Genomic DNA, 27,905 nt, shown 5'->3' with positions numbered 1-27,905 from the left:
TCTGTTTGGTCTCCCCGATGCACAAGTCACAACAATCCTCCTGGCACTTAACAGCATACGCTATATTGCTCCGTTTGTGCCGGGTGACCCAATCCTTGGGGTGGACCAACTTCTGGCACAGCGTGTTTTGGGGTTTGAAAGCAACTGAGACGCATGTTTTCCAAATGTAGCATTTGGAAAATACGCGTCTCAGATTTTCCGACACTCCCGCCACATACGGAATCACCACTGGTTTACGCTTAGGTAGAGGTTGTCCTGCTCTCTTCGATCAGCTGGTGCACTGTTTGGGCGTCTTCCTGGCTTTGACAAGCACCGAGTAGGGATAACCACACTTAACCAGGGCCTGTTTAATGTGGGATTTCTCCCCTTCCCTGGCCGCTGTGTCAGTGGGGACGTTGTCAGCTCAGTGGTACAGCGTCCTGATGACTTCCAGTTTGTGCTCCAGTGGATGATGAGAGTCAAAACTTAAGTACTGATCAGTATGTGTTGGTTTAAGGTAAATATCAATAATCAAATGTTCCTCATCACCAATTGCAATTTCACAGTCTAAGAAGGCTAACCTGTCATTTTTCACATCCTCCCTGGTGAACTTGGTGTGGTTGTGCACAGAGTTAATGTGGTCGGTGAAATGTGGCATATCCTGAGATTTAAGGTGTCGTCCACAAATCTGAACCAATGGCTAGGTGGTGTTCCTGGACAGGACATCAGAGCCCTCTTTTCCCCTTCTTCCATATACAAGTTGGCCACTACAGGTCAAACTGGGGAACCCATAGCACAGCCATGCTTCTGCATTAGTACTGCCCCGATGCAATAAGAACTTCCCGAGTTTAAACTTGGCAAAGTCTGTTTAAATGTAATGTAAAGATTGCATGCTGGCATAATTTTCAACTCATAGTGTCCGTTTTGTATGAATTGGTCATTTATCCCCTGCTCAACAGCTAATTTCAGCCAGCTGTGTAATACCATAATCATCCCCCTGTGGTAAGTCTGTAGGTACGATACACATTGAAACATGGCCCCAAACGTCTACGCGTTCCAACTCAAGCCCAAATAGTGGCCAAAACTTGATAGAATTTAAATCACTGACCTCATTTAAGAGAGCCAAATGGAACTCAGACATAGTCAGTAAGATGAACGCCAAAGCAAAAAACCATAAATCTTATGAACATAAAATGTGTGTTGTCAGTCAAAAAGTTCTTAAAAAACTTATCGCACACAATATGGAGGCCAATGCACTCAGAGGTTTATGAGGTTAGCCTTCATGCACGTTTGATAGCTTACCTGAGCGAAGCCCAGCCAGGACCTCTTCTCCTTCCGATTCCTGATGCGAGATGTGGAGTTGTACACATGGCCCTGTGGGACGATGACCAAATGTCAGTACAATACCACAAACATCCCTTTATCTAATGCTGGCAAAAATACAAAAATCTGTATTATTAGATGTTAGGTCTGTTAAAGAAGCCCCTTCTAAACATACAGAATTAACAAGAATTAGAAGCTGATTCTACCACACAGACAGAGGCACACCATTTGAAAATTAGAAGGATGAGCCACACAGCATTTTAAAAACTATTGAACATCTGAGTGCTGTGTAGAATTCTCCCACCAATTATTGCACCAATAGAGGACCTTTATCACAGTAATTTATTTGTTTAGTCTGGACTTCATGACATGCTCCTGTGAACTAAAGTCAATTCACTGTTGAATACTGTCTGGCCAGGGTAGACAAATCAATTATTTACATCGCCTCAACAGTCTATTTCATACACTGCCACAAACACACACATGGGGTCTTGTTTTACTGTACCCTGACTGTGCCACTGTATCCCGAGCCCACTTTGTAGAGTCCGTCTTTGCAGAGGAGATAGAGGAAGGAGCCATCCGTCTGCAGCAGACAGCGTTCATCCTCGTCGATCGCCACCTCCTTCAGGACCCACTTGTTCATCAGGGCCGCCCGTTTGATGCCATTTCCGAACCAGTCCTGGATCTGGATCTTTCCCACCAGGACGGCCTGGACACTCCTCTGCAGTGCGTTCAAGATGGTGGGTACCTGGAAACGAGGGTGAGGATGAGGATTAGCAGGAGATGGTGGTAGAGAAATCAATGGGTTTATTTTGCAATTTCTAAAACCACAATCATAAGATAGTTGTTTTTACAACCCAACTTTGGAATTTTCCATGACCTCAGTAATACCACCATGATTTACAATTTTCCAGCTGTTTTCCATGACCAAAAAACTAGTTTGTAAACTTCCAGATTTTCTAGGACGCATGAACACCTTGACTTGCTATCTTTTTCTTGATCTGGCTGCTATGAAGATGATGTTAAACACTTCATCCTATCATTTATTTTGATTTTTTTATTTTGAGATAATTTATTGATCCCTGTGGGGAAATTACTCTCTGCATTTAACCCATCATAGCTGTGTAGCTAGGAGCAGTGGGCAGCCGCCATGCAGCACCCGGGGACCAACTACAGTTTGTCTTACCATGCCTCGGTCAGGGGCACAGACAGGCTTTTTAACCCTAACATGCATGTCTTTTTTGATGGTGGGGGAAACCCCACTGCAGACATGTGGAGAACATGCAAACTCCACACAGAGGATGAGCTGGGATGACCCCCAAGGCTGAACAACCCTGAGGTTCAAACCCAGGACCTTCTTGCTGTGAGGCAACAGCGCTAGCCACCTGGCCACTGTGCCGCCCATTTAACCCAGGAAAAGTCCTACCAAGTCAGTAACCATTCAAACAAACTACAGAAGTCTTCATGATTTGGATATCTGTGGATTAGCTATTGTCTGAAATACAACAGCAATAGAATGTATCATTTGCTTACATGTAAATCTTCAGAATTCTATAGCTTTAAGGATCTCTGTTGGATAGGAAACACAGGCAAGGAGAGCCAACATTGCTATGATGTAGGTGCTAACAGAGAAACATTCTGGTATTGATAACTGTGAGACTGGTTAGGTGAATAAGTGCCCTCCTCTTCTCACTCTGCCTGAACACTCTTACACACACTCTATCACTCGCTGGCAGCTATTATACACCCTGCTGAAATCACCGTTTACATACACACATAAAAAAAATTTTTAAAAACACACACACACACACAAGCATACACACAAACACACACACACAGCACAAAACCACACACTTCCCGCCTGCCTGCCATCATGGTGACTCACAGTCCAGTCAGTGCCTGGCCGCTGACGATCCAGCAGAAAAAACAGGAGGTTTCGCCTCTGTAGCCAGGGCTAATCAACCTACAGGACCTGTTTAAGAACTCTCAGCAGTTTCTTGAAGGCCAAATGCCAAACACTGTACAGAACAGCACTGAGCATGGGCTGGAGCCGACTGGCATAGATAGCAGGGCAGACCCCTAAATCTCCTGCTTGACTCACAAATAGAGAGTGTAGGGGTGTGTGTGTGTGTGTGTGTGTGTGTGTGGATAGGTCACCTCAGCATAATCATATGAAGTGGAAGTGTTAATTCTGCAGGTGTAGTTAGCTGGCCATCTGATGGTCAAATGTGCAACTCCTGCTTCATGAATTAACTGTGTTGAAAGTGTTTACTGTTGAAATTATTCCATAAAACCTGAAGTAGAAGATCTGACACGGAGCCAAAGACAAAAGGGGCAAACCCAAGATAAGGGACAGAGAGAGAGAGACAGAGAGAGACAGAGACAGAGACAGAGACAGAGAGAGAGAGAGAGAGAGAGAGAGAGAGAGAGAGAGAGAGAGAGAGAGAGAGAGAGAGCAAGAGAGAGAGAGATCAAAGCAAAACAGAAGAATGCCAGCTAATTGGCAGAATGCAGCCAGAGTAACAAAACAAGACAGGAATCAAAAGGGCCTGACTTTTCCTCCCTAATTCAGTTTCTGCTGCCCTGGGTCTCTCTGCTCAAAACAGGATCACACGGAGGATCCAGTCGTTACCGTAGCCTAATCTAACACTGCAAACCACTGCAGCTGTAGAGGCATTTCTCTTTATCCAAAGAAAAAACTTGGCCGGATCAAAAAAGGCACAATATTCCAGCCACATCTTTACCTTAGAAATGCAGTTTTATGGGGGGGGTTTTTTCTTCAACATTTGATCATTTTGCTTAGTTCATTCTTTTTAGCCCCCAATAGACTGGGTATTTTGATAGGAAGTGGCACTGAACCCTTATGCATCTCATATAATCTCTTTATTGACTAGCTTTAATGAATAACTACATCATCGTGGGCGGGACTTGCTGACTCAATCCAGGTAAGCTTTATTTTACTGAATACAACAAAAAAATTACATTACACTCTGCTAGTAACATCTCAACACATACTCACTCCACACTTTAAATTCAAATGGGGAAACTGTAAAAGCTGTGGCACTTGAACAACTGGTCAATTCATACCTACATCCCGGATTATTGACACCGTGACTGATGATTTCAAGGTCCTCGCCACTTTTATTTAACTACTGATAACACTGTAAGGCAAGTTTTTTTTTATTCATATTATATTGTTAGTTTAACTATTGTTTGTATGGGACATAGGGAAAAAAGGTCATTGTTTCACTGTTTTTGAGGTGAACTGCTGTATCACCTGTATGGTCTGGCAGGCGTGGCTCCCGTTGTTGGTGAGGATGGCTGAGACAGCCTGCAGGGTTTTGCCAGTGTCTCCCCAAGACACCACCAGGCTGAAAAGGCAGGCACAGGACAGGGCAGTGAGGGCCTGACCTGTGGGGTCATTGGGCCCCGTGCTCCGTACCGTGGTCTCCAGCAGCAACTGGAACAGAGACTCTGGAGAGCAGAGATGGGTGGGCAGTTTAAGAGGCTGGTGCAAGAAGGAAATGAGATTCGATTCTTTTCATTGTGTGTGTGTGTGTGTGTGTGTGTGTGTGTGTGTGTGTGTGTGTGTGTGTGTGTGTGTGTGTGTGTGTATTACCTAGCACATCTGGAGGCTCGGTCTGGAAGCCCTCGGGCTGTTGTCCCTGCAGCATGTCCAGCAGGGCCTGCAGGCTGCGCAGACATAGCGAAGGGTGGGTGAACCGCGTCTCTTTTATCAGTTCAAACACGCCGCACAGACCAATGCCAATGATCTGCAGACACACAGAGAGAAGCACTCCTATCAGCAATCAACACAGTACTGCTACATTCAATTACACAGCATCAAAATTCTCTGATGTTAAATATGGTGTACCTCAGGGCATAGTTCTTGGCCCTCTACTTTTCTCTCTTTATATTTCACCTCTTGGCCAAACTATACACAGTCATGGAATAAATTTGCATTGCTATGCTGATGATACTCAGGTGTATGAGCCTAGAAGGGCTGATGATCATACTCAAATGACTAACTTAAGAGGCCTGCTTGGCTGCTATGAAAATCTGGATGTCACTAAATTTTATGCTTTTAAATTCGGATAAAACTGAAATGCTGGTCACTGGCCCTGCAAGACACAAACACCAATTTGATCAAGTAACTATAACACTCGACAACTCTGTGATTTCACAAAATATGGCAGCCAAAAATCTTGGTGTTACGTTTGATCCCAGCCTTTCCTTTGATAAGCACATTAAAGAAATCACCAAGGCTGCCTTTTTCCACTTACATAACATTGTTAAAATTCAGTCTTTCCTGTCCATGGCTGACGCAGAGACTCTACTACAGGCATTTGTTTCATCCAGACTTGATTACTGTAATGTTCTGTTTTCAGGTCTGCCACATGCTACTACTAAAAGTCTTAAGATGGTTCAGAATGCTGCAGCTGGAATCCTAACTATAACTAGAAAATTTTACCATATTACACCAATTCTTTCACCCCTTCATTGGTTTTCTAGCCATGTTAGATCAGACTTCAAGGTGCTTCTGCTGACTTAGAAAATCCTAAATGGGCTTGTCCCATCTTACCTGTCTGATCTCCTTAAACCATACATTCTATCTCGAGCTCTCTACTGTCAAAATACAGGACTCCTGTGTATACCCAAAGTTAAAAAGAAGTCAGCCGGTGGCAGGGCCTTTTCCTATCAGGCCCCGTTCTTGAGGAATAACCTGCCTGCTGCCATCAGATAATCAGAGTCTGTTGAGTCCATTAAAGCCAAACTGTAAACTCATCTTTTTGCCTTAGCCAACAATTAGTTGCCTTTAAGTTGGGGGCTTCACAACCTGTACTGCATGGTGGGTCGGTTTCTGTCTCAATGAATTTACCAAGCATTGTTCTGCCGAGCAGAGTATAGATTATTGACTATTGCAAACTGTTTTTTTCTCTCACATGTCTTTTCTCTCTCTCTAAATGATGTCTTCTCCTTTCTCTTTATGTGTGTGAATGGTGTGATGTCAGTCTCCCTTGTGTGCATGCGTAGTCTGTCCTCCTCCCAGGTCTTCATGGTGACAGTGGTCGCCACCTGGACACTGCTTGGCATCCCCCTCATCACATTTTCTTTTTATATATCTTATAAATCCATATAATTTTGTTATCCTGTTTTAATGTTATATCCTTCTCTCACTCAGATGTGTGCCTAATGTTTTTTTTTTTTTGTCTAGATGATTATGCTGGTCATGTGGCTCAGGTCCTGGGCTGTTCCAGTGCGTCTGGACTGCTTGGCATCCTCCTCATATTGATCATATATCTTATAATTCCATTATAATTCTGTTATCCTCTTTCAAAGTTGTATTTTGGAAATTGTGTAAACACAACATCTATAGCATGTTGTCTGACTTGGGATAGAGATCCCTCCTCTGTTACTCTCCCTGAGGTTTTTTCCCATATTTACTCCCTGTTAGAAGGGTTTTTTTAGGGAGTTGTTCCTTATCCAATGCGAGGGTCTAAGGACAGGGTGTTGTGCTGCTATAAAGCCCACTGAGGCAAATTTGTAATTTGTGATCAGAATCAGAAATACTTTATTCATCATTTCATGCACCGGCGCACGTGAAATGAAACATCGTTTCCCCCGGCAGTGCAACACAAGACAAAAACACATCCAAAATCTACAAGAACTACAAGAACACGTATATCCAAAATAACACATATATCTAAAAATAAATAAAATCACTGTCCAGGAGAACGAATGCCAGCCAGGATGACTGTTGGAACTGCCGGTCTGCATGGGCTAGCAGTTAGCTTAGCCTGCCCCACTTCCGCATCCTGTCAGACCGCCCCCGGTGTTTCCTCTTCGGGCAAAGCTCCGGTCAGAGCCATGGTCCTTGAGCCCACAGGCTGCAGCAGACCAAGCTCCCTCAGCCGATCCAATGCTAGCCCTCCCAGCCAGACACCTTCGACACACCTCTCCGCACTCCACATGACGACACTAAAAACACAGTAAAGGCTAGGCGAGGACGCACCAGACCACCCTCGGTGTTATCGGAACTGTTGGTCTACATTGGCTAGCAGTTAGCTTAGCCTGCCCCATGCCGCTTCCGCATCCTGTCAGACCACCCTTGATGTTACCTCTTTGGGCACAGCTCCAGACAGGGCTGTGGTCCCTGGGCCCACAGGACGCAGCAGAACAAGCTCTCCCAACCATCAAACAAAGACAATAGACGTAGACGTGGACAAAGACACTGCATGGATGGTACTGGGTGAGGCCGCCGCAAACATGAATTCGCACCACCATCTTCCCGCACTGGTACTAGGTTAGGCCGCTGCAAACGTGAATTTGCGCCGCCATTTTCCCACACCAGAATTGGGCTCTACAAATAAAACTGACTTGACAGCAGCTGGTGAGGGCTAACTGTGAGAAACCTGCATCTGAAAATGAAACACATTAGCATAGATAAAGAAATATTTATTGCAGGGGTTGCATCAACCAAGAAATTTCCATGATTTACCAAATTTTAGAAGCATTGATGGACACTTCCAATTACCAATCTGTTGTTTTGATGGAATCAACTTAAGGAATCAGCTTTGTTGGCGTTTTTGATAAAACTCAAAACTTATATTCCAGTCAATTACCGATTTAGGAACCCAGAGGCTAAACTGTCTCACAATGATTTAGCTCTGGGGGCAACAGCCAATATTTCAGGGCTTCCTGTGTAGCTGCTGGCTGCTCGCTTCCATCACCTATGAAGACTTCCTCCTCCATGCGCCCATCAGTGTTTTCAGTCGGATTAGCAACTTGAGACATGAGAATGGAGTTGGAGTTGAGAGACGGCGTCTACAACCGGACTGTTTCACAAGTAGCTGACATGATTCAAACGTTTCTCCACACAATACACAAACATCGATACTTTTTGAAGCCGTTTTAGGTCCAGACATTTCGCCCAATGCATTCTGCCTCTTTGGCTCCCCACACGGACTGTTACCAACATGTAACCAAAGCATGTTCCTGTAGAAATCACCACATATATATATATTTATGTGTGCATAAATATATAGAATCTGTTAATAGAGATTAGTTAATTACAGTGCAGTTGATGAATTCAGCTTTTTTTTTTTTACTGCCATTTTATTTTTCGCTAACTCCATAAAATTACACATCCATATATCTTTATGATTCAAGAGGGGTATACAAGTAACCATCCATCCATCCATTATCCAAACCGCTTATCCTGCTCTCAGGGTCGCGGGGATGCTGGAGCCTATCCCAGCAGTCATTGGGCAGCAGGCGGGGAGACACCCTGGACAGGCTGCCAGGCCATCACAGGGCAAAAGAATTTAACAAAGTTGTTATAAACATGAGAGGTAAACCACTGTGGACTGTTCATCTGTGTATGTGTCCTCTACCTCCAGGCCATGTGAGAACCTCTAAAACATTATCAAAATGTAGTCTACATGGCAGACAGCTATTTTTCTGTCAATGTAAAACTATAGAAACTACGAACGGCTACTAGCATTTAAAAAAAAAATCATTCAATATTGCCAACGCACAGACTTGAGGTTCTTAGTATGATTACTTTTTTTTTTTTAATCTTTCCATAACTATTAATATTTTTGTTCAGCACAGCTGTATGTCCTATTGGTGCATTGGCACTAAGTACTATAATCCACATATACACAAACGCAGCCCAAAAGATAATGAAAACAAATACTAAACAAATACAATTGGTAAAAATAAACTACAACAGAATTTTTATAACCCCATCCATCAAAGTGACGGATGATAATTGTAGCGCATCCCTGGTTTAAAGTCAACCTTCTGTCTCTTAAGGACTTATGGGGCAAATTTCATTACAAGGAGAACAGAAGTTTAGAGGCTGGAGAGGCTGTGTTCCAACAGAGAACAGTCCATACCCTCATTATCCTACAGCCGAACAGCAACATGTGACCCTCCGGTTAGCCTGAAGCCCATGCAACATACACAAGTCATTACTCCGTGAACACAAAGATTCACCGTTACCAAACGTCACGATAATGGGACACAGGGGGAGAGCCAGCACAGGAGTTTGGCCTAGAAATGGCTGCACCCACCTCTCCCTCAGAATGGCTTGTTAGTGGATCAAATACATTAAAAAAGAAAAAAGAAAAAAGTAAGGTTCCTGCATCTCTTCTAATCCCAATGTAGAGCTTGTTCTGCTGGGTTAACTGCAAATACAAACATAGTAACTTCTGTATAACTATAAAAGGAATAAAATATAAAATGAAAATGGGTGGGGAGGATTATGCTGAAAAGTTGGTGTGAGACGATGAGCAAAGGCTAAAACCAGCTGAAACTTAAAATGAGATTTGAATTAGGATCCACAATGGGACAGGAGGTTATCGAGGTCTTGAGTCAGTGGGCTTCTGGATTGTTGGACATGCTTTGATAGTTAAGATTAGATCACATTTTTATTCTTGTGGTTGTGGATCACATGACAACAAACATTCACTGACAATTATTCACAACACTAAATTTAAAAAAATGGCCATTTGAAGAGACTAGGAATTTTTTTCATACTGTAACGAAGAGACTAAATTAGACTTATTCCTAACATACATAAATCAACCTCAGATATATGATTTAGGTTCACTCATAAATGATGTATAATTTCAGTAACCTATGTTATCAGTATCACAGAGAGCATAATCAATATGACTTTTCATTTTCAACATGGCTGCTTAGTACACGCATAAATACTATGATAGCACCATCAAACTCTAAAACTAAACAACACACTAACCCACATGCAGCCACATGTTGCACACTGATGGTACTGCAATGTGGAAATAAGGCCCTGTTTAGACTGCAGGCAAATCCGAGTTGTTTCTCAAATCTGATCTTCAGGACTTACTGTCCAGACTGTTATTTGCAAGTGATTAGATCGGATTTGGCTTTGTTCAGACTTCAGCCACATTGTCGACCGATCTGCATTGGTTGCTGTGGTAACAACGTAGGTGTGGGTACGCTGCACGTGTGTTGTGTGACGTAATATGCTGGCGACTTCTGTGCAGACACGCAACAACAAAACACCACGGAGATATGTCATCTCACCCTTCAGGCACGGTCAAGTCACGGTGCAGAACTCCTCCATCGCACCAGACAATATCAGCGATGGAGGAGGCTGGTATATACCACAATGTTCCGTGCTGCAGTCACGGCAGCCTTCACTAGGCAGCACGAGGTGTGGTGCAACCCGAAAAGTGCTGACTGGTGGGAAAATGGACTGTGGCATGCCCCCAAAGAGCTATGAGACAGTTCGCTTCTTCCTCTGTCGAGGGACGATTGTTCTCCATTTTTTAGGTCGTCTTCCTTCTCGTTGCATGTGGGTTTGAACTTCCGCGCTCAGAATCTGACGTTAACGTGTGTTGTGGTGTGTTGTGTCGCGTTGCGAGTGACGTAATGGACAGTTTGACATCCGATTTGAGTGGCTGAAGCATCCAGACTGAGACACATCTTCAGAAATCCAATTTGAATCAGCTATGAAACCACCTCCGAATGTGGCTCAAATTTGATTTGCAAAGATCAGATTCCAATGTGTTTTTTTGCTGTTCAGACTACATAAAAGAAATCAGATTCCAATCTGGATTTGCCAAAATCGGATTTGGGCTGCCAGTCTAAAACGGGGTATAAGGCGCTTGAAGTGAAGTTGTCTAAGGAGAAATATAATGTGAATGAAAGCACTTAGGATCAGGTATTGGCAAAGGGTGAGAAAGAGAAACTGTAATTCTCACAGGCCGGGGGGTTCAAACCTTTGGTAGCATGGCTCCAATTATGATGACCTTTAAAGGGGCGAATTGTAGATATTAAGCTCCAAGAGATAGGGAGTACAGGCAACTACAGAACTGAGACATACAGCGAACTTTCAGCCCTTGTTGCATTTAAAGTTACAATCCCGAAGGTTGTCGTTTTAGTTTAACTACTTGTCTCCTATGTAGGTGGTGGTGAGGTGAGTGTTGTCTGACCTCCATTCCAAATGAATGAGAGTCCGCAGGGCTGTTGTGTCACAAGCAAACATAAAACCTGGTTAAAGCTGACTTTTACTTATTGATGTTATACTATCTGTTGGTAAAGGTCTTCTACCAGCTTGTTCTGTCATATCTGCTTGTTAGACACAACAACTTCACTTCTTCAAAGTCAACACTACCTGCCTTCTTCCTCATTTGGCTGCTATGATGACGATGGAAAACACTACGCACCCTGTCATTTTTCCTGGCAGTCCTACGAGACACTAACCACTCAAATGAACAAGTAGAAAAGCATTCATTATTTGGATAGTCACGGATTAGCCATTGTCTGAAATACACTAGCGAGAGAATTTATCATTCGTCTGCATAGCCATCCTCACAAAATTCTCACCAACTTCTACCACTGCACCATCGAGAGCATCCTGACCAGCTGCATCTCAGTGTGGTACGGCAACTGCACCTCAGTAGACCAGAAAGCTCTGCAGCGAGTCATCAAGGCGGCCCAGCATATCACTGGTACCCAGCTCCCAGCCATAAAAGACATTTATCACAAACGCTGCCTTCGAAGGGGTCTCAGCATCAGCAGAGATCCCACCCACCCCAACCATGGACTGTTCTCCCCCCTGTGCTCTGAGAGGCGTTACAGGAGCCTCTGAGCCTGCACTACTAGGCTCAAAAACAGCTTCTTTCCCCAAGTTGTTACCCGCTTGAACCTGGCTACCCACTGAATGTCTGTAAATATGTTTATACTGGTGCAATTTTATTTTTTCTTACCTATCTTCAGCTTTTAGTCTTCATCTGTACATATCTTATACTATGTTTGTCTATGTCTGTCTTGCACCATATGGCGAAGCCGCAGCCCTTATTTAATTTTTAACATGTGCCTGCATGTTGATTTTTTTCTTTTCTTGTTTTTTTTTTTTTTATCTTTCCCTCTTTTTCTCCACATTTGTATCTGGCCAATCACCCCACTCTTCCGAGCAGTCCTGGTCGCTGCTCCACCCCCTCTGCCGACCTGAGGAGGGCTGCAGACTACCACATGCCTCCTCCGATAAATGTGGAGTCGCCAGCCACTTCTTTTCACCCGACAGTGAGGAGTTTCGCCAGGGAGACGTAGCGTGTGGGAGGATCACGCTACTCCCCAGTTCCCCTCCCCCCTGAACAAGCGCCCCGACCAACCAGAGGAGGCACTATCAGAGGAGGCACTAGTGCAGCGACCAGGACACATACTCACACATCTGGCTTCCCACCCGCAGACACGGCCAATTGTGTCTGTAGGGACGCCCGACCAAGCCGGAGGTAACACGGGGATTCAAACCGGCGATCCCCGTGTTGGCAGGCAACGGAATAGACCACAATGCTACATGGACGCCCCTGCACATTGTTTTTAATGACAATAAATTGAATTGAATTGAAATCTTCAGGATTGTAGCTTTAAGCAACATGCTGATGATAAAAACTCCCACCACAGTCCAAGCAGCTAACATGCATTCCACCAGCTTTACCTTGGGCAGCTTGACGGCTGGCTCACGGTACTCCTCTTCCTCCTCGCTGTCTGAGTCTCCACTCTGCAATGAGCTCCTGGAGGCCAACGCCAATGAGGCCTCCTTCTGCTGCCAGTCCAGCACGCAGTGCCGCACGTTGCAGTAAACGTTGAATGCAGATGGGTTGCTGTGAAGCTTGATGTCCGGCACTGAGAAGGGTCCATCCAGAGCTTCGGTCTGGAGGGAGAGATACAGGACGGAGACAGATGTGAACTCATTCTAGCCGACAATAACCGTGTTGCGATAATACATGTTTTTTGGGGACCTATCCAGTCTAGAATTGATTTTCATATTCAGTTGATCATATTTACAGCGAAGTGTGGCTTGACCTGTCACTACATATCTGAACTTTTAACCCTCGATGAGCCAGTCAGCCTGACATCAGGGCCAAAGCTCCAGGTCAATGAAAAAAAAAAGTGATGGGGATTCTGCGGTTAAAGCAGGGCTGAGGAATAATTCAATATTATTATTTAGTTTCTTTAAACGGTATTGTGTCGGGATGAAATTCAGATACAGCCAAAGAGCGATATACAATTTCATTGTCTAAATCAATTATAACATGAATCTATTAGGTATGCAAAAACTAGTTTTGGGTTGCTGTTATATTTTACATTACCAAACAGTTTAATGTGATGAACCCTCACTTGGATTCTTTTTTTTTTGTGTCCCCATTTGTACTTGGCCAATTACCCCACTCTTTCAAGCTGTCCCAGTAGCTGCTTCCCCCCCTCTGCCATTCCGGGGAGGGCTGCAGACTACTACATGCCTCCTTCGATACATGTGAAGTCGCCAGCCGCTTCTTTTCACCTGACAGTAAGGAGTTTCACCAGGGGGATATAGCACATGGAAGGATCACGCTATTCCCCCCAGTTCCCCTCCCTCCCGAACAGGCGCCCCAACCAACCAAAGGAGGCACTAGTGCAGCGATCAGGATGCATACCCACATCTGGCTTCCCACCCGCAGACACAGGCAATTGTGCCTGTAGGGACGCCCGACCAAGCCGGGGGTAACACGGGGGACTCATTTGGATTCTTAAACATGGTATTTTTGCATATGCAAGCAGATAACATAATATATATATATATATATATATATATATATTAATATGGTGTAACATCCCCTATTATTACTGTGATAATAGTTTCCTTATCGCCCAGCACTAGGTTAAAGGCTTATGGGACGCCTTGGGCCCTTTCACACTTATGTTGTTTAGTCCAGACTTTCAGACTTTCCAGAAAAGTCCGAACCAGATTGCCAGGTGTGAAACCTCTTGGACCAGGGTACAGGGATCAAAGACTCAGTCTTTGGTCCAAGCTCAGGAGGTAGTCTCGGTTCAGACCAAGGTTCATGAATGTCTAATGTGAAATCAAAGGTTCGGACTTTCGGATCAATAATAGGAAGTGATAAAACAAACACAAACAGTAACACCTAGCAACAGCAAGCGCGCCTGGCAACAACAAGTGCACCTGGCAACAACGAGTGCACCTGGCGGCAACAACGAGCCAAAAGTTCAAGTCAAGGTCCACTGGTATGAAAGCAAAAGTCCTGAACCTAATGACTATAAAATAACAGATGTGAAAGCACCAGAACCAGACTCTGGTTTGGACTTTCAACTGTGAAAGGGACCTAAAAATGCCCCTAACCTGTGACCTGTAAACATGCTACACACCCACCACCTGAATTTTCTGACATTGTTATATCTTTGTCAGAGCCTACAACCTGTGAATCAGCGCTCTGTCAGCTGTTCATGACCCATGATTTTGTTCATGACTTGAAGAAAAGAAAAACTTGTCTAAGGTGGCCCCTATGATGGCTAAATCGCAGTGTGGGAGCCTTGAGTTGGATAAGGTCAGCTGAAAAAGAAACTGGTATATTTGTAGAGTGACCAGGAGAGGATTTCCCAGTGGCCATCGCTAATACGCTGGCTCACCGGGGGGTCAGTTCTTACTACTACTCAACTCAAAGTACATGGCCAATGTGAAAAAACAGTAGTAAAGACAGTCTGCAAAGGAGCAGAGGAGGAAAGGTGTGTGTGTGTGTGTGTGTGTGTAGAGAAGGAATCAACTGCTAATTGAAGACAAATGACAAAAAAACACTTGTTTTTTTTCCCTCTTTTGGCAGGACTTGGGAGACAGTCCATTGGGGGTGGTACTCCCCCTCCCCCTTTTTTTCTCCCAATTACTATATCCGGCCAATAACACACTTTTCCGAGCTGTCCCGATCTCTGCTCCTCCCCCTCTGCCAATCAGGGAGGGCTGCAGACTACCACGTCTCCTCCGATACATGCGGAGTCGCCAGCCGCTTCTTTTCACTTGACAGTGAGGAGTTTCACCAGGGGGACATAGTGCGTGGAAGGATCATGCTATTCCCCACAGTTCCCCCTCCCCCCAAACAAGCGCCCCGACCAACGGAGGCACTATCAGAGGAGGCACTAGTGCAGCAACCAGGACACATACCCACATCCGGCTTCCCACCCGCAGACACAGCCAATTGTGCCTGCAGGGACGCCCGACCAAGCTGGAGGTAACACGGGGATTCAAACCGGTGATCCCCGTGTTGGTAGGCAATGGAATAAACCGCCATGCTACCCGGACACCAGGGATGGTACTTTTAATCGTTTAACACTGGAGGGAGGAGAAGAGGCCACTTATAGGTCAATAAACTGCCTGCTGTGGACACACACTCAGGTCATTTACAATCAAAAAGCTGAACTGAAACCCTGAAAAAATTCAAACAAAAAGAGAACAAGATAAGGTCAACTAAATCCAAGAAGAGAACTGACCCTATTGGATTACAAATGAATATGCTTACTAAAAAAGTCAAAATTCCCACTGGCTTTTATCACAATGATAAGTCACTGTGTCCCCACCCCCAGTAAGCAATACAAATAGACAATGAAAAAGTTCAGATAAATCAGTCTAAATATGAAGACTTAAGAATGAAATCAAGATGATGCAATAGCCCCAACTAATTTATACCAATGATCCCGATGAGAAGTTTATTTCACGCTAAAACTAAGACCCATCAGAGCCTTCTCCCCCATTAAGCAAGATATCCTTTAACTACAGTCCTGAGAAAATCTCTAGAGAACCTCACTGATCGATTGAGCTACGCTAGCAGCGCTGTGTTTTTAGCTTGGCAATGACAGCAGCGATGTCATCTATTTGAGGAGAGAGGTCATTCATTTTCAGCTCACACCGATGGAAAAGGGCCATCTCCCTCCCATCAGCCAGTGGTGTATTCAGCCTCCAAGGCAGCACTTCCAGCACAGCGACGGCATTCAGCAACGAACCCACTGTCTGGAAAGAGCACTTACAACCATTTACCACGTGAAAATGTTCTAATGGCACAGGCTCAAAACCCATACCATGAGGGACAGAAAATGGGTTTCTCGCAGAAAAAAAACAAAACAAAGTGCAACAGTGGGGAAATATGTCAAACGTCAGGGCAAGTGAGAGTCAAGAGAGTAAAAACTTTTTTTTTCCTTAGGCAATGCTCCTCTGACCAACATTTTTCTGTTATATGATTTTTGGACAATTCTGCTTTTGGTATGGCTTGGTAAACATTATCAGGAGAGATAAAAGAGAGAAGAGAATGAGAAGTAGGTCTTAAAAGAAATAAACAGCCAAACACACAATGTCCCAAATACATAATATAGCCGATAACTGCATTAACCAGAAACAATGACAAAAGACAAAACAAACAAAATCAACTCCACTGGCCAAAAAGCACACCTCGACATGAGGAAGAAAAGGTGATGCCTGAAAGGTAAGCAGTGCTCGAGAGTGCCCTAAGAGCTTAGTTAAGGCATTAATCCAATTTGAGATATCTTGTTAGACAAATTGCACAAACACTCTCAGATGCTTCAAACCAGACTTGCTGATACTCCCCGTTTACCACGGCGGTGTAGAATGCAGCGGCCGGCGGAGGTAACAGGCTCTATATGTGCCGGCATACGCAGTACAATAAGGAAATGAATTTGTATGCAAATGAAAGCTGCTGCTCGTATGTGTCGGTGATTCAAATATGCTGCTAGCAAAACTGTTAGCTCGCTGCCTATGGAGGAGCCAAACAGTGCAGACATTTCATGAAACAAGCCACTAGTTCATCCCGCAACATTTCCCTGGACAGACCATGTTTAGACTGATTTACAAGCTAGTTTTGTTTTAAACTTTGCCTGGGATGTTATATTCTATGCCTGAGAGGTGACATTTTTTCACAAGGTGGGTGGCAAGAAGCAGCTGAACCATGCTTCTTACATTTCAAGGGAAACTCATATTTGACAAGTTTCACTTTAGTTGACAGTAGTAAACTTAACAGTAGTTATATTTTATCAATTTTTGGCAAATTTATCATTTCCCAATGTCTACGAAGCATGTTAATGAAGTTTATTTTAAAGAGAAAAGTCTAAATCAATTTTTAATTATTTCCCAGCCTCTCTTTCTTCCCATGGAGAAAACACTCAATTTTTGGTGTGTAGTACATTTTCTTAAATACAGGGTACTTCTAAGCCTGGCTGCCAAACTGGGACTGACAGCTGAGCTGTCCAATGGTTGGGCTTTTTCAAACAGTGGGCTGAAGATGATTGGTTGAAGCAGCTGGGAACACTCAAGAGGTCCCAGTTATTACATCACCCATTGTGTTATATATCAAAACAGCTTGTAAAATGTGATTGTCATGTGATTTTTACATAGGTAAACAATAGCAAAATGTGACAGTATCCATGAGATGAAGAGCTGCTCTTCTTACTTACAGAAGGGCAAGGTAATAGTTTATTAGAAAAGGACTCAAGGGTCCGCGGTGGTGTAGCGGTCTAAGCATCGGCTTTGTGTCGATGCAGTTGCCCACTGGGGACCGGGGTTCGCGCCCCGGTCTCGTCAGATCCGACTATGGCCGGACTCGACGAAGCAGCGATAATTGGCAGCGCTGTCTTCGGGAGGGGAGCGAAGTCGGCTTGTGTTCGTCACATGAATGCGTCTCTTTGTGTGTCGGAAAAAGCAGTGGTTCGGCCTGGAGTCGCCTTGTCACGAAAGTGGGGAGGCATCTCCTTCGAGACTGCCGGCCGGAGAGATGCAGTTGGCGAACGCATGCAGTACGAGGGTGGGTGTTTGAATTAAAATAGGGATCGATTGGCCACTAAATTGGGAGAAATCAGAAATAAATTTAAGAAAAAGAAAAGGACTCATTTAAAGCCAGAATAAATAATCAAAAAGTCGTTTCTGACAGTGGAACCCCCCCCCAAGCTCTTAAATTATGTACCCAAGCAATAACAGACCCCAGTATGCCAAAGCCCATGTAGTGCTGGCATTTTGGATTTCAAATGCAAAAGCCTCACTGCAAAAATCAATGTGGTAATCAGGAAATTTATGCAATTATTACCATATTACTGTGAAACTCTGGCTTTTTATACCTTGTCTAGAGAACATGTAGGTCAACAAATGAATATGTTAGCCTGAATAACGCTAAATCTCAACTAAAAATATAGAGCTATAAATAAGCCACTGCATGAGGATTTCAAAAGGCAAATTAGTTATTTGGTAGTCATGACTTTTCTTTTAAACAACTTTAAAATTCAATCGTCATTTGGCAATTCAGTCATTCTGCACAAGGTCTAGACAGCTTCAACCTTCTCCTGGTTTCAGCGAATACATGAGTAGCCTGACATGAGAAGGACAGAAAAAGACACCCAAACCTTGTCTGATCCTCTATGTTATCTATTTTTTTACATGGTTGCTTGCATCAGTCTGCACATTAAGCATGAGCTTTCAACTGGCTTCCATCATGCAGAAAAGCTGAACATTACATATAAAGGACATTTCGACCAAAACAGAGACACTACAAATGCTTGTGAATTAGTCATTCAATCTGCAACAGTATTTTTGAATATCATCAAAAGCCATCCATCATCTCAGCTCTTGACTCACTTAAATTTCACATTACAATTATAGCCGTTTATATTTTCTCCTTTGTCCCAACTCCAACCCTGCATGTGTGGAAGCACAGCGGCAGATAAAGGCTGAGGAGGGCCCCTTTTAAACCACTGTGTCAGAGTGAGAGACGTGACAAAGCAAGAGAGTGCGAACAACCCATCCAAATACAACGTTAACTGCCTGTGTAACAACTTCCCTCGCCTGCCTGTCTCCCTGCCAACCTTGTTTACCCCTCCTTTCCAGTTACTGTTGGAATTTATATGCCGTTGTGTGTGTCTGGGCCTAAATCTCATAGAACAATTCACCCTGAGGTGAGTCAACCTGACTGCTCCACTCTACCCTGATGTGTCTGCCCAGGTTTGTTTTAGGGTCGCAATGGACGAGAGATTAGAGCTGCATTGAGCCTCTGCCCTTTCTGCAATTACTTTAATCTCTCAACCGTCCGCCTGCAGGCTGCTCGTACACACTAGGTGAAAACAAACAGCGTAATAAAGTTAATCCAAACACAAACAGCCAATACTACAGAGATACCAAAGAGCTGAATTGGTCTTCATCTCAGAGGTAGAGAGGCAGAGAATGACCTAATATCAGATAAAAAGATAACATTTGTGGATAGAAATTGAGAATCAGTTCGTTAAGACTACATTCTACATGAAAGACCTACTCGGACGCATACAGCCCATGCTTCCACTGACAGACAAGGTTCCCTCTTTGGATGAAAGGGATGGAGGCAAGTAACCGTTGCCGTAGAGATGTGGTACACATTAGGTCGCCCAGCAACAAGCAGTGGTACCCGAGCCTGAGCCCCTCCCAGAGATGTTTCTCTTGTGAGAGGGCTCACTGGCATCTGACCAGCCCTGCCAATTAAAACTGTGTTCCTGGCAGCCACCTTGAAGATTGCGGAGGGGAATCTAATCCATTAATGTTGTTACCATGCATTCGTTGAGTTCATTTGATCCAAAGTGAAACCAGCAGACACAGACCTGCCCACGCATACCTAAACCCATGATAGTGTTAGTTAATATAAATTATGCAAATTAAACCGAACCAATGATGTTTTTTCATTATAAGGCAGAAATTCACAAAGTAGTAATTGTACCATCCAGCCATTATCCAAACCGCTTATCCTGCTCAGGGTCACAGGGATGCTGGAGTCTATCCCAGCAGTACAAATTGTCATATTCTTAATATCATTATATGCAAATGTAAAGAAACAAGTTGCAAGAAATTTGACGATATCTATGTCCCAGGAACAAAAAATACATTGAACCCAGTAAGAAGAGAGTCACTTTATTTTGTCACTGTACAGTTGTTCGGTTACAATGAAATTTGTTTTCTGCATTTAACCCATCCTATTGTATAGGAGCAACGAGCAGCTGTGGTGCTGCACCCGGGGACCAACTCGTTTGGTTTTTTTTTCCTATTGCCTTGGAAATAAAAAACCTGGCGGGTTTTGTTGGACTGGCCCTTCCGACTTGTTTTACCCTGTCGGGTTTTGTTTGTGCCGTTTGTTTTGTGCTGCGGTAGTGTAGTATGGATAGGGTGTTATGTGCACCATGCTTATCTATATATTTTGTTCTTATTTCTAGTTCTTATTTTATCTTTCATTTCTATATGTTTCTGTTTTTCTTGTTTCTATTTGTTTCTATTTTCTTGTTAGCTTTATTTTTTTCTTACTAGAGCCTGAGTGTCTGTAATAGTATTCTGATTCTGTCTGAGGGGCACAGGCAGGAGTATTAAGCCTAATATGCATGTCTTTTTTTCCTTCTTTTTTTTTATTGAGCGGGAAAGCTCCAGCAACTGCTACTACAACTTTGTCTTTCACATTCTGTAATTAACTTCTTCACTGGTACCTCTTTTAAATTATAGTAATACTTTGGTAATAGCGTGGTCATTTAATACTTGGAATGTTTTTAGGTGTCAGAAAAATAAACAGACAATGTCCATGTTGCAATGCCCCATTATAAAACATCTCACAGTATCTCCTCACATCACTCAAATGTCACTACATTCACAGTAGTGACATTACATAGAAGAGGCAGCTTCATATTAATTAACAGTGTCGGAATAGAAAGCATCCCTTACCTTTGTTCTTGCTTTGACTTTTGATTTCACCTTCTGTCGCCTTTTCAGTTTCCTCTTACTTAAAGCCTTCTTGCCTCTGAAAGCACACAGTAATAAGGATATCAGACGGTGTTGAAAAACCTTGACCGTATGTCGGGTTATGGGTATACTCAGCATCATCTTAAAAACATTCTGTGTGACCTTGTGACTTCATTTTATATTAAATATGACCATGTCAGAATATTTATCATCAAAACTTCTGAATGATGAATAAATACACTGATTCAAGCTTGACATTAACACATGTCCTGGGGGGGGACGCCTGATTGAAATAAGCAAAAACACACAAAATCCAGGCATTAACACACCTAGGTCATATTTAACATATTTTAGCTCAAACTGCCTCCAGACTTGTTCAGACCTGTATTGGTCCTCATATGCAGCAAAAATACAAATGTGATGCGTCTCATATAGAATAGGTCTACATCCTACGCAGATGGCATAGTGAGTGCGATAAATATCTTTTGAACCAATGTAAAACCTCACTCAAGCGTTCAAAGCATCCTCACAGAGCCCAAAACAAGCAGAAGTAAGCTTTGGATGGGATTTAAGTTTACTTTTTGAGGCTTAAGACAAATTTTAATATTTTACTTATTTTTCTATTTTTACCTACATTTGACTGATGGTAACTTCTGACTAGACTAACAAATAAGGCATAGCAAATGAGAAGCATTGGTAGCTAAGAGCAGAATATGTGTGCAATATACAATAGGCGACATTTATAGGTTGCTGTCAGCAAGTAAATAACAACATAATTCTTTTTTTTCAATTCTTTGTGTTTTCATACTTTATCATTTTAAAAAGGCTCTGCCACTGTATTAACTTACTGCCACACTTGGCTTTTAGGAGATTTCAAAATTATGATCTTATAGAGAGGTACTTGCAACAATCACTTGTGGAAGGCTATTACTTTAAAAATGTTTTGAGTTTCTTCCATCGTTTGAGCAAACTGATATATCCATATCCTCACTGTGAACCACAATGAGAGAGAAATGTCTTTCCGATATGGTTGGGCTGATTTAACATCAACATAAGAGCATGGTTGAATAAGTTGGGGCGGCATGGCTCAGGAGGTAGAGCATAGTAATCAGAAGGTTCCTGGTTCAATCCCTGGCTCCTCCAGAGAGCATGTCAAAGTGTCCCTGAGCAAGACACTGAACCCCTAACTGCTCCCGATGAGCAGGTTGGTGCCTTGCATGGCAGCCTCCGCCATCAGTGTGTGAATGGGTGAATGTGAGGCATACACTGTAAAGCGCTTTGAGTGGTCGGTAGAATAGAAAAGTGCTATATAAATGCAGTCCATTTAGCGTGACCTGTTGTGTAATGAATCAAAAATAAATTCACAGATTAGGTTGCTGCAACTGCGTAAACTGTGGATGCCGATTCTCGGCATCTCAGAGTCAGGCTGCAAGCTTAGGATTGCAGTCGGAAAGAAATGTACACTGCAAAGTGTTGATGAGTTTATAAAAGAATCGTAATTCTATGGTCATGATCCAAACAGCATCTATGTCTAAAGGACTATCCCCTTAAATGTAAAAATGCACACCTAAATGAATCCTGAATTACTGTGATATATTAATGACTGCTGTCTGACTGACTGACTGACTGAGAGATGCAAGACATGATGGAATCACAACTGAGCTTCTCATATAAGCAGACTGCATCTAGGCAGTGAGAAAAAAATCCAGCTCTGCAATGAAGCAGAAGCCTCCAGCTTCTCACTCCACAGCCGGGCTCTACTGGATGACGTCACTGTGTGACCGTCTATCCCTCGCTTCCCAACGCATCCAGTCCAACATACACGTCACAGCAGGTCATATTATAAACAGCGGCGTGGTTCAGGGCTAATTATGTTTCTATTACTGTGTGTCTAACTAATATGTTTGGCGGTCATGGCCTTATTTTTTGTTTAAAAAAACGTTACAAGATCAAATTCATTTTTAAAATAATAAAAATAAAATATATTTTGAGTGAAACATTTAAATTACATAAATAAAGGTTTTTTTTAAAAAATAAAATGTAGAATCAATAGTTAACCCGGAGAAGGGCTGATGCTAGGAACAGTGACGCCGCTGGGCCCACATTGACTGTATTAGCATATTACCAAACACTCAGCTTGCAAGGGACTCGCAAGGGAGCAAGCATTTAGTTAGTAAAAAGCACGAATAACGTGTGTTTCACCAGTGAAATACTTTGTTTTCCCGGGTTTGTTCACGTTTAGCCATCAGCCGAACACACAGATAAATCATCAAACGGCTATCATAACAGTTAGCCACCTAGCTTTTGCTTTGGATATTAAGCGTCACACAGCATCGCCCGAGCGGGCGGAGTTAATGTTTCAACAGCTCCACAACAATGATACGAATAAACTACTCGGTACGCCGAGCTCCGAGAGCGTGCAAAACATTCGCGCTTTGAGTAGCCTAGCTTAAGTGGCTAACGCACGCTAGGGAAGTTGCAACAAAAAAAACTACGGAAAGCCCTTTTAGCTTTTAATGTCTATGTCACATATAAGTATTTACCTTGTTAAATAAACGATGACATTAACAACTGGTACTTTAACTAGTTAAAAAAGGAAATAACTAGCTGTAATCCAATTTCTGACATGCAAGAATGGCTACTTTGACTGACAGAAATTGAATTTGTGATGAGAAAAAAAGGATTTTAAAAGGGTAAAACAGACTGCCATATAAATGTCAGAGCAGCCTGGATGACATTACGAACTGAGCTATTCGCCGATTTTCTATGTGAACTAAAAACACATCTAAACAGGCTTTTGCATCAAGATGTGAAATCTGTTTCAGCCTACTACTCAGAACCTTCCAACTGCCTGGTTGTAATTTCCTCCTTGTTTTGGCTTTTCCTTGCCTAGTTGTTTAATTATTGCCATTTTATTCACACTTTCTCAGTCCTGTTATAGCCTCTTCCGCCTTCACGGCGGGTGTACGGTGTCCCTCTTGAGTTTTGAAAGGAGCTTTAAATAAGATGCATGGCCATCGTAATAACTGCTATTATTATCGACATCATCATTGTTGTTATCCAATATCAGAATTCTCTCCCGTTTATCTGCTCACCTTCCCTGGTTTACCCCCTGCTCTCTGTCACTGATGGCCGTGGTGTAAATCCTCCGGTATCTCTCCGCCAGAGCCCGCCCTGAGAGAAGGAGCTGGTACCGGCTACGACAGTCCGACTGGGCACCGGGTGCCGGACACGAACCCATACCCGACCCGATGGTGGAGAATTCGGCTCCAGAGATGACCCGGACCCCCAACCCCATGGAGGGCGACGCGGAGGGCAGGATCCCTCCTCCACCTCCTCCTCCTCCACCTCCTCCGCCGGCGGCGGCGGCGGCCGCTGCCGCAGCAGCACACATCATCGTTTTGGGGAACAATGCATATATCACATCAACAGTACGACAGCCGACAATCACAACCCATTTGTCATTAAAACCACCGCACGTCGCGTCGGGTATCTCTTAAAATCCCACAAAATGGCAGATTGAACATCCAGTATTTCCAGTTAATCGTCGGGCGCGTCAATCGCAGCCGCTCCGGCGGTGCAGCTGCAGCTAGGAGGGCTTCCGATCCGGGGCGCAGCGTCAACGCGGTCCGTCTCTCCCGGGGAAACGCAATTCTTAAGCCATAACGGATTTCCAGTTTAAAATAGCGCACGCCGTGGGTAGGACTCGTCTCAAAGGAAGGCGTCTTGTCGTCTTTCGCTTTTCACTCGATCCCGACTATGTCTTGACCCCGTAGAGGCGGCAGAACCCTCAGCAGGGCTGCCATTTTATCTTCATATCCGCCCTCCCCTGGCTGCGGGCATGCTGGGATATTTCATGTGGCCGAACCAGGCAGAACTGTGACGGGTTATTCACCAGTTTCTGTGAAACAAACAAACATTTTTGTCTGCTGCATATTTGTTAAAACCTTTCAATTCAAGTCTGGGATTGTTTTGAATGAATACAAGCTTTGCGAGGAGGGCTAATATCTTTCAAACACAACAATTGGCTGTTCATCATTGATAATGCTGCATAGACATGTTTCTTCCACATAGCCTTACGGATAACCCCATGAGTGTTTTGTGGAAGGGGGCAAATTCACCGGCCGATGCCCACCTTGTAGCTCTCCGAGTTGGGTCAATTATGATACTGTATTAAGCAAAGTATGACATAGATAAAATGCTTAGCTGCCTGAAAATCAAAAATTATGATCTGATCTCGAAATAAAAGTATCCAGGGAGGTCTGCATATGTATTGCATCAGCTATCTTTATTCTGTGCTTGTCTAAATCCTCTTCACCTAGACCCGCTTGTATTCCATGAGTGGAAATTGACGTTATAATTATTTGTATTTGGTTTTTATGAGTTTTTTGGGTGTATTCTGTCTAAAGCTGAATGCTCTCTTGCATTTACAGGTCATGCATATAGGCTATTTCTCTGACTTGCACTTAATTGTACAGATGGTAAACATATAATGCTCTAAATTTTGCATTAATACTGAACCACAGGGGAATAAAGAAAAACATAAATTATGCAAAACGATGATCATCTTGATGATGATTGTGACAGACATCTCCAGACAGGGGTGGGGTAGGATGGTTGTGTTTTTCAATGTGTGTGTGTGTGTGTGTGTGTGTGTGTGTGTGTGTAGTGAGGGAATACTGCAGAAAGTGAGAAATGCTCGTTTGAATTGTGGCGTAGGATGAGAATGATCACACATGGGAAAAAAATTACACATTACACGTAATCAGCCATATTAGGAACTGTAACTGACAGATCAGCCAGATCATATTTGTTTGATGCAAGCAGCTCTTTCCTGTCCAGTCAAATCCTAGAAAGTAAGCCTTTCAGTTTTGAAATAAAATGTGTGTGCGTTTGTGTGTGTGTGCGTGCGTGCGTGCGTGAGGTAGCGTTACATAGAAAGATGGAAGGTTAAATAGGAAGACGGAGAGAGCGTTCTACAACCCCTAGTGGTGTGTTATTGGCTGTTGGGCATTGCTGAGACCCAATGAGGAGAGAGGGGTCGGTCCACAATTTCTTCTCATAGCAACCCAGGAAACATTCCCGAGATATGAAATATTATTATATATCAATGAGGACTACTAATTCTAACATAAGAATGTCCTAACACAAAACTTCAGTGGTAGGCCCAACACGATTTCATTAGGAAATGGTGCAAATGAAAAAAGTGTGTGTGGGGGGGGGGGGCATTTGAATTGAAATATAACATTGAAAACATATTGTGTAGGTAAAAATTTTGTAATTGAGTTAACACAGAACACTTATGCATATCATATGCATACACCATGTGCTAACACTGTGTGCACGTGATTGTTATTATAAACTGCTCAATTGGCCTTTGTCTAAATCAATTTTGCCCATGTGATGGTCAGGAGACAGTCGAAATGAGAGTCACAGTAATGAGCTGAACAAGTGAAGATGGATCCCAATTCACCATATGCAAAATTTCTGTGAGTCCCACCTTCCTAAGTAACTATCCGACAAACTTTACGGATGAACTCCGTTACTATCCACCTCTATGAATTACCCAAAGAGGTAATCACTCACTTGGGGATAACATTAATCTATATCACAAGTTCCCAACTCATCAGCTGCTAATGGGATTCCAGAATCACATTAGCAGCTGATGAGTGCACAACGCACAAAACAAGCTTGTACTGCTATGTATTAAAAGTTTTTTCGTACATCTATATATAGATATGTTATACTATGTATGTATGTGTGCGTGTGTGTGTGTATATATATATATATATACATATATATACATACATATATACATATACATGTGTGTGTGTGTGTGTGTGTAATGCAGTTTATAAGCACTGATTGGTAGATCGCTGTGTCAGTCATTATATTGCACAACATGAAGCAATACACTCAGACATTCCAGTCCCTGGGACCGGTACTGAAAATATAAAGCTCTGAAAGACACATGGTTTGTATTATTGAGTCGTTCGGAGTGGCAAATCGTGTCTTCTCAAATTAAAGTGTGTCTGAGGAATCTATTAGCCAGACATGATGGCTCTCAACATGCAGAGTTGTCTAGATGATGATTGTAAGTAACTGTGCAGGTTGTGTGTCAGCCAGTGACGTATAAATGCAATACATATGTCATCTCCGGGCCTCCATGTTTCTGTGGTATCACACCTCATCACTGTTTCTTTCACAGACCGCAGTTAAGGCCTTATTTAAGCTGTCTTGGTGCACGTTAAATAGAAAAAGGACATTTATCTCCTCAAGAGATTTATCAAGCTGAATGTGCTGGAGTTGCATGTGTCATATTTTCATCTCTGCCATGATACCACCAACGCCACCCAGTGTTTTTCGTTTACCAAAACACCCTGAGTGAAGGAAATAACTGTGGGCACACTGGAACCTTTTGGACGAGTCCCCATCTGTTTCCTAATGACAAAAAGCCAGATGTTCTGCTCTGGTGTCTCATAAAATGGGACTGGATTTGGGTTATTCAACCACCAGAATTCATAGACACCTTACATAAGCTAAACCTATTGCTTGCCTAAGTACAGTATGGCTAATACTCACAAAATTGAAAATATCTACTCTATTTCATTTTGTCACCGAGGTTCAGTAATAATTTATATAAACAACCATTCAAGTCTTTCCCTTGCCCTACAAAAACACTTAATTATCTATTATGGCATAGTCAATGCAGTCTGCATTCCTTCCATGTGTTTCCTAGTTATGAGGCCTTAGGAGGGGTAAGCATATCAGTCTTCTTTGCTGTCACACCCTGGTGTGCTATGCACCATTCATACCTCATGTCTGTCACATCCAGACACTCCCAACAATCAAGTTTACAGTCATTGTCAACATGTCGTGTGCAGTTAAATCCTGTTCTTCACCTGCGCTGTTTGTGCCTGCCCTGTGAGTTATACCCCCAATACCTCCATATACCTCAATCAAGTCCCATCCTAATCCCTCTCGTGTGTCCTAGAAAGCAGCTCAGGCGTAACATACCACTTCCAACAAGACT

General features: G+C 43.2%; 1 protein-coding gene across 1 annotated transcript in view; it reads right to left on the bottom strand.

Moving 5' to 3' along the window:
* Positions 1–24,623, bottom strand: part of mycbp2 (MYC binding protein 2) — a 115,438-nt gene extending 90,815 nt beyond the window's left edge. The window contains exons 1-7 of the mRNA XM_056289065.1: positions 23,968–24,623; positions 20,855–20,930; positions 12,800–13,015; positions 4,922–5,075; positions 4,580–4,776; positions 1,808–2,050; positions 1,282–1,353 (exon numbers count right to left, since the gene is read on the bottom strand). Coding sequence (XP_056145040.1) covers positions 1,282–1,353; positions 1,808–2,050; positions 4,580–4,776; positions 4,922–5,075; positions 12,800–13,015; positions 20,855–20,930; positions 23,968–24,269 — 1,260 coding nt within the window. The 5' untranslated portion in view covers positions 24,270–24,623. The remainder of the gene's footprint in view (positions 1–1,281; positions 1,354–1,807; positions 2,051–4,579; positions 4,777–4,921; positions 5,076–12,799; positions 13,016–20,854; positions 20,931–23,967) is intronic.
* Between the last annotated feature and the right edge of the window lie 3,282 nt (positions 24,624–27,905).

The sequence above is a fragment of the Lampris incognitus genome, chromosome 11, assembly GCF_029633865.1.
Source record: "Lampris incognitus isolate fLamInc1 chromosome 11, fLamInc1.hap2, whole genome shotgun sequence".
Taxonomy (NCBI): Eukaryota; Metazoa; Chordata; class Actinopteri; order Lampriformes; family Lampridae; genus Lampris; species Lampris incognitus.
The sequence above is the reverse complement of the archived record's forward strand: the minus strand, read 5'-3'. Positions and strand labels throughout refer to the sequence as shown.